The 14,149-nt window shown below is 42.1% G+C and overlaps 8 protein-coding genes across 8 annotated transcripts; 4 read left to right on the top strand and 4 right to left on the bottom strand. All coding sequences in view use genetic code 12, as the record gives it.

Annotated features, from left to right (window-relative positions):
• Window positions 1-50: 50 nt before the first annotated feature.
• HGT3 (Ribulose bisphosphate carboxylase large chain) lies at window positions 51-1,916 on the bottom strand (the record flags this gene model as incomplete). The annotated part of the gene is made up of 1 exon (XM_006683802.1): window positions 51-1,916. One exon carries the CDS (start codon window positions 1,914-1,916, stop codon window positions 51-53), a length of 1,866 nt encoding a protein of 621 aa, XP_006683865.1.
• A 366-nt stretch (window positions 1,917-2,282) lies between these two features.
• SEC9 (Protein transport protein S9 plasma membrane t-SNARE) lies at window positions 2,283-3,671 on the bottom strand (the record flags this gene model as incomplete). Its single annotated transcript, XM_006683803.2, has 1 exon — window positions 2,283-3,671. The coding sequence occupies one exon, from the start codon at window positions 3,669-3,671 to the stop codon at window positions 2,283-2,285; it is 1,389 nt and encodes a 462-aa protein (XP_006683866.1).
• Window positions 3,672-4,747: 1,076 nt separating this feature from the next.
• PSN45_002778 (uncharacterized protein) lies at window positions 4,748-6,397 on the top strand (the record flags this gene model as incomplete). The annotated part of the gene is made up of 1 exon (XM_006683807.2): window positions 4,748-6,397. The coding sequence occupies one exon, from the start codon at window positions 4,748-4,750 to the stop codon at window positions 6,395-6,397; it is 1,650 nt and encodes a 549-aa protein (XP_006683870.2).
• A 475-nt stretch (window positions 6,398-6,872) lies between these two features.
• On the top strand, window positions 6,873-9,719 carry SEC26 (coatomer subunit beta; the record flags this gene model as incomplete). The annotated part of the gene is made up of 1 exon (XM_006683808.1): window positions 6,873-9,719. The coding sequence occupies one exon, from the start codon at window positions 6,873-6,875 to the stop codon at window positions 9,717-9,719; it is 2,847 nt and encodes a 948-aa protein (XP_006683871.1).
• Window positions 9,720-9,747: 28 nt separating this feature from the next.
• Window positions 9,748-10,515, bottom strand: PSN45_002776 (uncharacterized protein; the record flags this gene model as incomplete). The annotated part of the gene is made up of 1 exon (XM_066157935.1): window positions 9,748-10,515. The coding sequence occupies one exon, from the start codon at window positions 10,513-10,515 to the stop codon at window positions 9,748-9,750; it is 768 nt and encodes a 255-aa protein (XP_066014032.1).
• Window positions 10,516-10,723: 208 nt separating this feature from the next.
• NHP2 (snoRNA-binding protein) lies at window positions 10,724-11,191 on the top strand (the record flags this gene model as incomplete). Its single annotated transcript, XM_006683809.2, has 1 exon — window positions 10,724-11,191. One exon carries the CDS (start codon window positions 10,724-10,726, stop codon window positions 11,189-11,191), a length of 468 nt encoding a protein of 155 aa, XP_006683872.1.
• Window positions 11,192-11,565: 374 nt separating this feature from the next.
• On the top strand, window positions 11,566-12,222 carry PSN45_002774 (uncharacterized protein; the record flags this gene model as incomplete). Its single annotated transcript, XM_006683810.2, has 1 exon — window positions 11,566-12,222. One exon carries the CDS (start codon window positions 11,566-11,568, stop codon window positions 12,220-12,222), a length of 657 nt encoding a protein of 218 aa, XP_006683873.1.
• A 134-nt stretch (window positions 12,223-12,356) lies between these two features.
• Window positions 12,357-13,877, bottom strand: nop56 (Nucleolar protein 56; the record flags this gene model as incomplete). The annotated part of the gene is made up of 1 exon (XM_006683811.2): window positions 12,357-13,877. One exon carries the CDS (start codon window positions 13,875-13,877, stop codon window positions 12,357-12,359), a length of 1,521 nt encoding a protein of 506 aa, XP_006683874.1.
• Between the last annotated feature and the right edge of the window lie 272 nt (window positions 13,878-14,149).

Genomic DNA, 14,149 nt, shown 5'->3' with positions numbered 1-14,149 from the left:
AAAGAAGGATTCGTCTAAAATATATATTTAGGAGAGCAAAATATTTGTTTTTATCGGCTCAAAAGGCGACTCTCGTCATCAGATGAGTTCTTTTCACTAAATACAAAGCTCAACAATTGTGAGATCACGCCCGGTTTCCTCAATTCGTTCACCTTATATTGATAAACCTCGTAAAAAGTTGGAGGTTCAATTTCCTGAGGAGAAAAGTTTGAGTCTAAAGGAGCAATACCGTCCAAAGAGGTGGCAGAAGACATATCAGACTTCACTGGCTTCAAACTGGCGGTGGAGGCATTTTGATAAGGAATTTGAGGTGGGGGAGGGGTGCCAGTGATGATACCATCGAAATCAGGTTTCATTAAAGCAGGGTTTCTAGCAATGGCAGCAGCGTTGTGGCGGAAAGATTCAGACATCTGGTTATCTACTGAAACACTAGCTCTCCGAGATTCATCAACAGCCCCATATCCACCAGCATTTCCAGATGAGTGGAAGGAGAAAATTGACGAAGAATCATCAAACACTGATCCCATATCCTCTAGGGTCAAGCCCTTTGTTTCTGGGAAAAGAAAGAATACACAGAAGAACGATAAAACACATGAGCCAGCAGGAATCAAATAAGTTTTCCAAGTTATCAAGTCCAATAATATAGGGGTCATTTCTCCAACAACAAAATTGAAGAACCAGTTTGTAGCAGTCAGAAGGGCTGCTCCCTTGGATCTAACTGAATTAGGTAACACTTCATTCATCATCCAAGGAATTGGTCCCCAACTTGCACCAAATGCAGCGTTGTAGGTGAAAACACACACCACCACAGTCGTGGGAGTATACTCATTATCCACCAACAATGAGAGAGAGATGACCAATAACGGAACAAACATCACTACCGAACCCGTCATGAGCAACGGTTTTCTACCCCAACCATCTACTAACCACCAAGGAGGAATTGTAGAAAGCACATAGATAACGGCATTTACACCCGTCATCAATATTGCCAGACGGCCCACCCAACCGGCAGACTCAAAGATCATAGGAGCATAGTAACTGACGATGTTGATACCGTTCATCTGGGCAAACATCTGGGAAAAACAGGCTACTGACAATCGTTTGGCATATCGGTTCAACATATACCGATAAGACCGTTCACCACCTTCAACTCGGGCAATTAATATATTTTCCTTGATGTTTCTGTACTCGTCTTTGGCTCTTATATCCTCCACATCTCCATCGGCGTATAAGTCTGCAATCACAATCAACCCTTCCAAATCATGGTTTTTGTCGAGCAACCATCTTGGAGTTTCCACAATCACAAACGTCCCCAAAAATAACAAAAGTCCCACCACACACTGCACCACTAAAGGAGATCTCCAGGACCAATCATTATCCAAGTAACTGAAACCATAATCCACCCAGATACTTGTAGCATACCCAATAATATTCCCGGTGAATTCTAAGCACGCATAGAATCCTCTATCGTCAGGAGGTGAAATTTCCAGCTGGTAACAAGGAATGATGGTGGTCAAAAACCCAATGGCAATACCACCAATCAACCGTCCTAGCGATAGGTTCCAGATCGATACTGATCCAGCTTGTATGGTTCCTCCAATGACAAAGATGAGGGCCCCATACCGAATGGTCTTTCTACGGCCAATCTTGTCGCCCACCTTCCCGGCCACAAACGACGAGATCAAAGCCCCAATCTCGAGGATGGCGATCATGGTTCCAATCTCGGCGGGCTTGGGATGGTGGAAATAGTCTTGGAAATACTTATTGGTCAAAAGCGAAGACATGAGTCCTTGTTCGAATCCAAATAAAAATACCCCCAAGGACACAAAGATGGAGGTGAAGTTGAGAAGAGCTCGTCCCACAAGGAACGAGTCTTTAATCTGGATGTGGTGATGAGTCTGTTCACTCGTTTCCATTTTGTAGGTGGATGTATTTTATTGAGGTGGGGGTCTCGCGAGATATGCGTGGGGATGTGCCTGGAAACAGGGGTCGTGCGGTGGCTGTATCCTGGCCCATTACAAGCAACAGTTTCAATATTAGGAAACTATGGAAAACGGTTTCTGGAAGGCGATATGAAGGCATGGTACTGTCAAATAGTGTGTACACTAGCGGAGAATAGACGAATGGTGGAATTGTGAAAGTAATTGTTAACAACTCATTACGTCATGATCTCAAATCTTCGGAATTCTGGGGAAGGACACTACGTGAGTGGGTTCAATTAAATTATTAATTCATGGTTCTATCTAACATTATAACCTCTTTCATGGTCTTGGCGATGTACTTCAGCGGATGTTACTCAACCGAGTGTTGTTCAAGTGCACATTGATATCCAACCGATCCGCATCTTCTTCAATCTTCCTCAACCGGTCGTTCTGGCTATCTACTTCTTGACCCATGGTGTTGGCAGTATTACGCAACTTCTTCGAATACAAGGCAATTTGTTCCAAGTTACTGGCAATTTCCTTCTCCATTTCATCATCCTCCGAATCGTTTTCGAATTGGTACCGTTGGGCACTTGCAAGATTCTTTTCTCCACGATACTTCTGATGTAATTCGGAACCAGAAGCATTTTGAGTAATTCCTTGCTTGATTCTTTGTTCACTCTCATACATGTTCTTCCTATTAGAGTCCCGCATGTACTTCTCATGCTCCTTTTCGGTTTTAAGTCTTTGTTCTTGCAGTCTTAACCTTGACTTCTTATTGAAGGGGTTCCCACTGGCTGGAATGAAAATCGACCGGTTCAACCTCTGCACCTGCTTGATCTTCTCTTCTCCAATTTTGGTTTGAGTATCGGCAAGATTCAAGTTCTGTTCAGCATTGTATAATCGTTCACTTTGAGATCCCAATACCCCCAAAGTATTAGTACCTGAAGCATCAGCTTCTTGTGCCATTCTTAATGTGTTTCTGGTCAGAGCCGTCGACTCTTGCTTGATGAATCGGATATCCTGTTTAATGCCTTCAACTTCTTCGTCTTCCGAATTGACTTGTTCTTGTTCTGGTAACTCTTCGTCTAGCACCACGTTTAGGTCGTCTTCTTCAGGTAGTTCGTTCAAGTCGATTGTAGCATCATCAAGAGCCACCGCCTTCTTGGTAGGCCTTCTGGCGTTTTGGTACATTGTGTTACTTGGAATGGCATTGAGGTCCAAGGATTCTTCGTCAAAGTCCCGTTGACGAGTCGAGGTGCGGGTTGAACGAGCGTAGGGATCAGGGGAAGATGTCGACGAACGTGTAGAACGAGCGTACGGATCTGGAACCAGCGATGATGGTGGACGCAGCGACAGGCTCTGCAAACCCTGCCGGGGTCGCTGGGCGTAAGGGTCAGATGGAGCGGCTAAACCATTTTGTGAGGAAGGGTTCAGACTTAATGAAGAAGAGCCGTTGAGGCCATAAGGGTTAACACCTTGGGGTGGCACCTCGGCGTATGGGTTGGAACCAGCGTTTTGGCCACCGCCCGCTGCGTTACCATTCAAGTTGGCATATGGGTTCACAGGACGAATTGCCGATTTCTGGCTGGCTCTTGTTTGGGCATACTCTTTAAATGCACCAAACTTTTCTTCTCGTCCGGCAAAACCTCCGGCGGTGGACTTGGATGTGATACCTCTCAGGGCCAAGTGGTCTCTGATTTCATCTTCGGTTGGTTCTTTCTTTTTGAATACGCTTTTTATCCCCATAGTTAGTTGTGATCTGGTTTTGTGAGGCAAATGATACAGAAGGCTCAGCGAGCATGATCTTGCGGTGGGTGCACGCCGCACCTAAACTGTCCCATGCGGTGCCAAGTGCAAATGGTGCACTGCGAACGACTTTGGTCCGCGAAGACTTCACTGCTAGCACCAGCACTCTTTAGTATTCAGCATGCCAGAAACTTGGGTTATCTCTAGAGCACAGGAAAATGTTCCTTGGGGCTATAAGGACAATACTGTGGTAATTCTCCAGCCGAAGGTGCGGTCAGACCTTTTCAAAGCACACTTGCAGCCTTCTTCGAAGAAGAGAAAAATGGAGCCGAGACCAGTCAATACCACTGCCATGAACATAACACAAATGACAGACGATTGCATGGCCATCGACATACCGATTCCTACTGAGTCAATTGTGGATCCTGAAACTGACAACAATTCCCTTGGAATCCAAAAAGAGTGTCCTTGTGGTTATATGCATGGCCCTGGCCAGGGTGATCATCATGACACACTGGCCGTAGGCTTGGGAGATCCTTTGTTACGGGGTCCAGAATGAATCATTTGCATTGTGTGAGGTGTCTGCAACTTTAACTTGTACCATATGTATATTAGAACATCATTGAACATGAAAATAATTGAAGGAAATCCCAAACTCACAGAACAATCGCCACACAAGTGAGATCCTTAACACGCCGTATTGTTCTACGTCTCGTATGAGTCTCTTACCGGGTGGTACTTTGATTTCACAAATATAAACTATCTAGTATTTGCGCGACCGTTTCAAAAATCCAACCGTTTAACTATTCACGCTTTGTAAAAGGTAGCTTTCCACACCCTTATAGGCTCAAAAACCGCTGCACCAACGTTGCACACCACTGTTTATCTAAATACCGCTAGCTGACAACATGGGTCTCCTAGATCTGGATCGTCCCAAGTCCTCATATATTCCTCAACCGCTACCAAAGTCTCCACTTACATCAGAGCCTTTCAATGTTAGAGGTACCTCCTCCCGCTTCTCATTCAACCTACAGTCACTAGACCACGAAGAGAATCGCACCAGCTCTCCTACGAGCATGGCCAGTCACTCGGCCAGACTCAGAAAAAAGCCTCCTCCACCACTCGACTTTGATGACCCATCATTACCTTCACCAAGTGCCAACAGCATCAGAGACTTTACCGGAGGGTCTCGTGGACCTAGTGCAGTAAAGAAAAGTAAACAAGATGACGACCACTTCAATAATATAATCAACCACTTGGAAAACGAGCTTGACCAAGTGAATGTTGCTAGCACCAACGAACATATCCATGGTTCTAATTCTATCTACGGTGATCGAAGTGTCAGTCCCAACAGTTTTGAAGAAATGAGCCCGCTCAATACTGCCAGACCCATGGGGCCCAAACCTTTGACTTATGCTAGTACTGGAAGTTTCAGTTTCAGCGGAACTAGCAGCACGTACCCAGAAAATGATGATACCGAGTCAGAACCGGACATTGCAATATCACCAAATCCTCGTTATTCGCTTCATGCCCAATACTCCGACTCGTCTCAACTGGTTGGTAGTCGTAACAATACATCAGCACCTCCTCCTATTATTGGGGCACCATACCCTATGGATTCTCCAATTGCCCCGTCTCCCACGAGCATTTCGTATAATGATTCGTATATCTCCAGTTCGAATTCGACGAGTGATTCTCCACAACTAACAGCTCAAACTGGTTCGGGAATATACAGTTCACCACACAAATCCTCCCGAACACCCTCTCAGACTACCACCAACACCACCAAGCTGGTTCCATTGAAACCATTGATTTCTACTCCCATCATAAACATGACAAACGACTCGTTTCGTAACTCATCTGCCAGTAACTTGAACAACTCAATTCCTAATATGAGAAACCATCGTAAACTGAGCTCGTTAAGTTCAATTTGGTCATCAAGTTCTTCAAAGAATGTCAACTTGGCTACCCTCAAAAAGACTTTTGACTTACGCCCGGGTGAAGGCGAGAGATCCAATTATGTTTTAAGCGTAAGAAAAAGTGCTGGAACTGCTTACAATGAAACAGGTCCTGGTAAATGGAAGCTACCAACTGGTATTATGCCATTGGATAAGAAAAACACATACACAACCAGCAACTCCAAATATATGAGGCTAGTTGGAGGCGTATCTCAAAGTAAACTAAAAAAGGGTACAGGGGTGGAATTAAAGCATGGACACTTGGCTCCAAGATTGTTGGCAGCAGAAGTGGATGATAGAGATGATATCTCCATCAATTTCGGAAGAAAAGCAAGTATAGCCAAGGCTCCCATCAATGACTCTATCCCAGAGACAGCACAATCAACCCCTACTCAAAGGTCGGTCTCCACTTTTGTTCTGACTCCTGGTGCTGCTTCCTTCGATAGCAAAATCTCATTATCGCGGACCATCACCGATAACTCAACCCAATCCAAGACTCCTTCCACAAATGTGTCTATACGGTCTGCCAGTGTATCACGGCGGTCTACTCGTCAATCTTCCATTTCCTCAAGCTCTTCGGGTAGTATATCTGATGTTTGTGGGAATGGTTTTTACCAACACCGGGCCTACAAGTACACGGAGGAGTTTGAGGAAGGTGACACGGATGAAAAGTTTGATGAAGACAACACCGAGGAACTTAATTATGAAGTTGAAAAAAGCCAGCCTATGTTGGTATTGGCCAATCCTGATGCCAGTGATAGCGATTAGTTAATGAGTCTATTTAATACCCAAATAACGAATCAAAGTACTTGTAAAATTGCTCTTCCAAGCGCTTTTTCCCAAAACAAGGCTGTACATTATTGTAGGTGTGTCGCTACATACCCCACCGTACACATCAGAGATTAATGTTCTCCCAGTGTAGAACCATTCACTTCAACATTGCCTAGGTGTACCTCTATGGAAGAAAGCGTGCACAAACCATCTTGCGCACCGCTCATTTAAAACACGTCGAATAAACATCAACACTTTACTAGAGCTCACACATAAGGTATGTACCTTGTCCACATTTTTGGGCTTCTGACGTTACTCCAAGCATTCAAACAAATAGGTCTGGATGTGCACACTACGAATATCCAGTAAACTATTTCAAATTGTCCTGATTGTCCTCAAGATCATTGATGTTCGCTGTGGTGAAAAACCGGTCACTTGCATATACTGTAAAACTGTACTAACAATTTCAGCCATGTCCAACCCTAGCTATACGCTTGTATACGACCCAAACTCGGCGACTACGAAGACGTCGGTCAATGAGTTTAAAAATTTGTTGGAAAAGGGCAAAGATGATGCCAAAATTGAAGCCATGAAGAGAATTCTTATTACCATCATCAATGGTGATCCAATGCCCGATTTGTTGATGCATATCATCAGATTCATTATGCCTTCCAAAAATAAGGAGCTCAAAAAGCTCTTGTACTTTTACTGGGAAGTATGTCCTAAACTTGCCGAAGACGGAAAGTTAAGACAAGAAATGATTTTGGTGTGTAACGCTATCCAAAGGGATTTAAAACATCCAAACGAATTCATTAGAGGTAATACTCTCAGATTCTTGGGCAAGTTGAAGGAAGCAGAGTTGTTGGAAACCTTGGTTCCAAATGTCAGGCAATGTCTTACACACAGACATGCCTACGTCAGAAAGAATGCTGTTTTTGCATTGCATTCTATTTACAAAGTGTCGGAACATTTAGTTCCAGATGTAGCCGATGAAATCTATGGATTCTTGTACAACGAAACTGATTCTGTTTGTAAGAGAAATGCTTTTGTTTGTCTTGGAGACTTGAACCGTGAAGCGGCTTTACAATACATTCAGGATAATATTCAAATCATTGACACCTTAGATCCGTTATTACAATTAGCTTTCATTGAATTTATCAGAAAGGACTCGGTCAAAAATACTAACTTAAGACCTCAATACACCACTTTGATCTCTGAATTGATTGAAAGTTCAAGCAATATTGTTGTATATGAAGCTGCTACCACTTTGACTGTTTTATCTAACAATTCCCAATCTATTTTATTAGCGGGAAGTAAGTTTGTTGAATTGGCTAACAAGGAAACTGACAATAATGTCAAGATAATCACTTTGGAAAGAATCAATGAATTGAACAAACAGCATCCCGGTGTTTTACAAGAATTGTCTTTGGAAGTCTTAAGAGTGTTGTCTTCGCAAGACCTTGATGTTCGTAAGAAGGCCTTGGCTGTTACTTTGCAATTCGTCACCAGCAGAAATGTCGAAGATGTTGTCAAGTTGTTGAAGAAAGAATTACAAGCAACCAGTACTTCCGACGAAGATAAGTCCTCAGAATACAGACAAACTTTAATCAATGCCATCCACCAGTTGGCCATCAAGTTTGTTGAAGTTGCAGCCAATGTGGTTGACTTGTTGTTAGAATCAATGAAGGAATTGAACACTTCTGCTGCTTATGAAGTAATTACTTTTGTCAAAGAGGTTGTGGAAAAGTTCCCAGATTTAAGACCAAACATTATTAAAGGATTGATTGCCACTTTACCTGATTCGAAGAGTGGAAAGGTCCTTCGGGGAGCTTTGTGGATCATTGGTGAATATTGCTTGGAGGAGAGTTTGATCCAAGATGCCTGGAAGTATATCAGAAATGGAGTTGGAGAAGTTCCAATCTTGGCCAGTGAAAAGAGAGCCGTTGAACCGAAATCGACTGAAGCAGAAGCAGATTCTGACGATACTAAAACTCACAAGAAAGGACCTGTTGTATTGCCCGATGGTACTTATGCCACTGAAAATGCCTTCACTGCAGAAAGCACATCTCCTGAGGAATCTGAAGATAAACCAGCTATTCGAAAGCTCATATTGAGTGGTGACTTCTATTTAGCTGCAGTTTTGTGTTCCACCTTAGTCAAGTTGATCTTGAGATTACAAAGATTGGATGTGGCACAGAAGTTGTTGAACGGTTTGAAGGCGGAAGCCTTGTTGACGATGGTGTCCATTTTAAGAGTTGGTGAATCTAAGTATGTGGCTAAAAAGATTGATGAAGATTCGGCTGACAGAATCTTTTCTTACATCAAATATTTGAATGATGAAAAGGATGCTGAAGTTATTCAAAGAGGATTTTTGGATGATACCAAGGATGCATTCAAATCACAAGTCAGAGAGTCCGAGTTGAAGAAGGCGGAAGAAGTTGCTAAGGATTTACATGCCAACGCTGAACAAGTCGATGAAGCTATTTTGTTCAGACAATTTGATAAAAACGGAGGTATTGCTACCAAAAACTTGGATGACGAAGTCAATGGCCTTTCAACGAGCGACATCAAAAAGGACTTAGTTTCTTCTAAATTGAGTAAGATCATTCAATTAACTGGTTTCAGTGACCCAGTATATGCTGAAGCATTCCTTACTGTCCACCAATATGACGTGGTATTAGATGTCTTGTTGGTCAACCAAACAACAACCACTTTAAGAAACGTATCAGTCGAATTTGCTACTCTTGGGGACTTGAAAGTTGTTGACAAGCCTGCTACTGCAGATATTGCCCCACATGGATTCTACAAGGTTCAATGCACCATTAAAGTCACTTCTGCTGATACAGGTGTGATTTTTGGTAACATTGTATATGATGGTGTCCACTCGGACGAATCCACAATTGTTATATTCAATGACGTTCACATTGATATTTTGGATTACATCAAACCAGCCACCTGTACTGAAAGTGCCTTCCGTAAGATGTGGAATGAATTTGAATGGGAAAACAAAATCACCATTAAATCTGAAATGGGTTCTTTGAAAGAGTACTTGGAAGAATTGATGAGAGGAACTAACATGAATTGTTTGACTCCTGGTGCGGCTGTTGGCGAAGAATGCCAGTTCTTGTCTGCCAACTTGTATTCGAAGTCTTCTTTCGGAGAGGATGCATTGGCAAATTTGTGTATTGAACAATCACAAGGTCAAATCATCGGTCACGTGAGAATAAGATCCAAGGGTCAAGGTTTGGCCTTGTCATTAGGAGACAAGGTAGCCACGATCTCTCGTAAGCGCAAGAAGGTGGAAATCACCCATGTTTGAATAGTACATTATCATATAAAATAGCTTTTTATATAATCTCATTTTGTTGAAGGAACTCTTTATTGTAGATGAATTCCAATGTTTTCTTAATGTTTTCATCGAGCTTATTCACATTGAAGTCCTGTTGTTGGAATAAACTGGACTCATCCGCCTGAACCACCGGGTACTGGAATATCAACCTATCATCCAAGTATTTGTGTTCAGATGTCTCAAGGACATAAGAGAGTGTGTCATAAATGCTTTTGAAATGGCCCATTACTGCAAGCTTCAGTATGCTTCCTGAACTTTGATAGAACGAAGGCTTCACCAAGTCGTAGTATCGTATAGATGTGAACTTTGCTCTTTGTTCAATTTGCCTTACTCTGTCTTCTGTCATTTCGTCAGTTAATATCATCACAAGTTTATAATTTGGAGACTTCAAAGTAAGTACTTCATGAAGGATGTTGTTCAAGACTGCTCGTACCACGTACGCCACATAAAGACCTGCTTTTAAAGCTGCTTCCACTTTACCATTTATTGTTATATATCTCTCAATGGCCCCTTTGACTGGATCTGAGATTGTAAAGTCGGTGATATGAAAGTTATTCTTTAAGGTATTGTGGATGGTTTCGATATTTTGTTCGAAATACCGAGCTTCAGGAACACCTATCTCGAGCTTCAAGTAAACATCAGCATTTGTTTTGCTCTTGAAGTCTTTTCCGAGTCCTTTTATATGATTTATCACCAGCTCGCTCTCTAGCACTTTAGGCTCTTCAAAATTAGATCCCTCTTTTCCTATGTCCTTGTCCTCCTCCATTGTTAGCACAATATCATTGACCCTTGAGCTCCTCTCATTCCGAGTATCATGCTGGCGTACACGCTTACGCCCATTGCCTCTGTACAGCATAAAAGTAGTATTATTGTTCTAGTGTAGGATATCTCACTTCGTATCGTGCGCGGAGCTATTTCTCGCACAGAGCATCGAGAAATTGAAATTTTTTTTTATCCATACAATAGTGCAAAAGATGGGAAAGAAGGATAAAGTTAAGGTCGACGCTGAAGAAGCGGAAGACAACTACGACAAGAGAATGCCTGCTGTGTTGCCATTTGCCAAGCCATTAGCTCCTAAGAAGATCAACAAAAAAGTGTTGAAGACTGTCAAGAAAGCATCTAAGGCTAAACATGTCAAGAGAGGAGTGAAAGAAGTTGTCAAAGCATTAAGAAAAGGTGAGAAAGGCTTAGTTATTCTCGCTGGAGACATTTCTCCTCCCGATGTGATTTCCCATATTCCGGTTTTGTGTGAAGACACCAGTGTTCCATATGTATTTATACCTTCCAAGGAAGACTTGGGTTCTGCTGGTTCTACCAAAAGACCAACCTCTTGTGTGATGATTGTTCCAGGAGGTGGCAAGACCAAGAAGAATGCTGATAAAGTGAGTGAATACAAGGAAAACTTTGACGAAATAGTCAAGGAAATCAGTTCATTAAGTTAGATTCATGGCATGTATATTTAGTTTAAAGATGTATACGATAGGATAATATATTTCGACGAATTGAACAGTGGGGTTTGTGAGCTAGTGCATTGGGAGTTGGCGATAAAGATGTGATAAATTCGTGATAAGTAATAGAGGATTTGCAAATTTCACAAAGTTTGGCTGGGAGGAAAAATAGGAAGGATCAATATCTCTACTTTAGCCTCACTGTAAGGACTCTTCACATTATTGTCTAATAATATATACCTCAGAACGTTCTCAACGTATAGGTTTCTCCTCCTGTTTATGTTTGTGTTTGTGGACCGACTATAAATACGCCTTTTTTGCAGCCATCATTTTTTTACAGAAACTAATTCAACTTCTTTCTACTAAATATGTCTACTGCTGTCATTAACACCACCGATATTCCTACTACTACTACCGGCACCACTACCTCGAAACAGGTTCCATTGGTCAAGTTTTTCACCCATTTGGAACAGTATCCCCTTGCTGTTGGCACGAAGGAAATGTTGAGATCGGTTCCTTACTTGGAAATAACCACAAAGGCTGTTGTACCTTACACCATCAGTTTAAGTGAGCTCCCAGGATTGGCCTTCCTTACTCAGCTCACCGAATCCATTGCCAACGGAGTCTTGAACCAGGCGGACCGGTACATTCCAAGCTTAAAAACGGTCCAGTGTACAGACTTGAGTCTGCCTGTTACACAAATGACTGCGAGTGCTGTTGGATGCACTTGGGCCACCAAGAAAGCGACTGAGATGTTGGTTGACACCCACGTTACTCAACCAACGTTGAAAGCGGCGATACAAGTTGAAAACTTGGTCCACAAAACTGTTTATAACAGTGAAGGGAAGAACAAACTTTTGAGTCCTTTGGATTCAGTTGTTGAGCCTCTCAACAACAAGATGGTTGAGGTTGTTGATCACTTCAAGCCTGACACCAAGAAGGTTTCCAAAGATGAAACTTCAAGTGAAGTTTCCAGAAGTAGGAAGATTATGTGGAACTTCTTGGTGGGAGAAAAGCAGACTTAGTAGGCTGTCAACTGCTGTTCAGTTGTTCGTTTAGTTAGAGCTAACATATTAAGGCACATGAAAACACCCTGAAGTGGTAGTACTTATTCTTATATTAAACATGCTAATTTCTTTACTCTACAGTTACAAATACTCTAATCCTTAGACTTTTTCTTCTTTTTCTTTGGAGATTCTTCGTCATCAGCCTTACGCTTCTTGTCCTTTTTGTCCTTCTTTTCCTTCTTTTCCTTCTTATCTTTCTTTTCCTTCTTTTCCTTCTTTTCCTTCTTTGATTTCTTGTCCTTCTTTTCGTCACCTTCGACTATAGTAGTGTCCTCAGCATCGTACATGGTGGTGTCGTCAACTAAGTCCCCGGACAAAGCCAAAGCTTCTTTGACGGCATCAGCATTCTTCATTGGAGGTGCTCCAGTATTGTAAAAGTTTAATCTTTCTTCCACTTGTTTTTTCAAAATGGTACCAAAAGCACTGGAAGGTTCATCAGAGTAGTTATCAATTCTCGAGGCAATAGAACATTTGTTAGCCAAGTATCTGGAAATTCTACCCTTATTCTTGGTGGAAGCCTTACCAATGAACGAAGAGTGGTAGATTAAACCGTACTTTGGAGTGTTACCTTTGGTTTTCAAAGCTCTAAATAAAGCCTTCTCAGCTCCCAAGATTTGCACGGTAGAAGCAGCTTGTTTGGACAAGTTGGTCAATGAACCAGCGTGGGAAATCAACCTGGCACCCACAACTTCACCAATCAAAGTAGACAAGTTTGGTGCCACGGTGTTCATCTTCTCAGTCAAGTATTTATACAAAGTGGCTCTGTACTCAGTAATAGAAACCACTCTCTTGGCAAAACTACTCACGTTCATCATGTCGATTTCACTGATATCTTGACCCATGGAAATTCTGGCATTGTTGATGATTTTTTCCGCCAAAGCAGAGTCATCGTTGACAATAGCAGCAACATCGTGCAAAGACTCATCAGTCAATGAAGATTTGTTCTGGATAAATAAGGCTAATTTGGCAAAGGTTAAGTTGTCTGGAGTAATCTTGGCCAACTCAGGAAAGTGCCATCCGTACCATTCCTTAACTCTCATACTGAAGGTATTTATGTCTTTGTCCAACTGATCCAACAATGCAATAGCTTGAATGATATGGTTGTCGTTCTTTTGAACGGAAAACTTAACCTTGGCTCTGGAGAAAGCATGTCCCAAACCTAATTGTGCTCTTTCCAAATCTCCTTCTTGTAATTCCTTCAACAACTTGACTCCGTGGGTTCTGATACCTCTCAAGAAGTCCTGGACAATTTCGTTGGAAAAACAGTCAATGTATGGGAAGTGTTCCTTAACAGAGGGACCCAAATTTCTGTCACTGACACCAAGAGCCACTCTGTTTTTGGAAGAGCCCTTTGGAATGTTCAACTCCAAAACAGACTTCAAGTAGTCACTGACCAAACCCTCGGAAATATCATTGGCATTTTCTAAGGCCTGAGCAGCTCCCTTGAACGGAGCAAATGAAACCAACTCGATCATCTTGGAGAATCTGGCCAAGTCACTGGCAGACTCCTGCACTTCTTTCAGTCTGGAAGAAACCTCATCCTGTTGGATAGTCACCTTGAAGATGGCATAACCGGCGGCTTCTTCGAAAAGAAGGTAATCTAAACCTGGCATAGTGTTTATGTAGTGATAGATATTCTCAAGTTGCAGTCTAAAATTTTTCAATTGGTGATGAGGGTAGGGGAAAAAATTTCAGGTCGTGCGGGTGACCCAAATGCTCCGTTTGCAGTTGATAACGTGCTAGAGGACAGTACCATTATTATAGTATTCGAGTACTTCGAGGATAATGAAAATACCACCAAGGGCATATTCAATGAATACTACTTTTGGTCCCGTATTTTTTCAATAAATAATCCGTTTACATTGTCTCTATTATACACTTGATG

Source organism: Yamadazyma tenuis, chromosome 3 (assembly GCF_029203305.1).
Source record: "Yamadazyma tenuis chromosome 3, complete sequence".
Lineage (NCBI taxonomy): Eukaryota > Fungi > Ascomycota > Pichiomycetes > Serinales > Debaryomycetaceae > Yamadazyma > Yamadazyma tenuis.
This window is presented reverse-complemented; position numbering and strand designations above follow the sequence as displayed.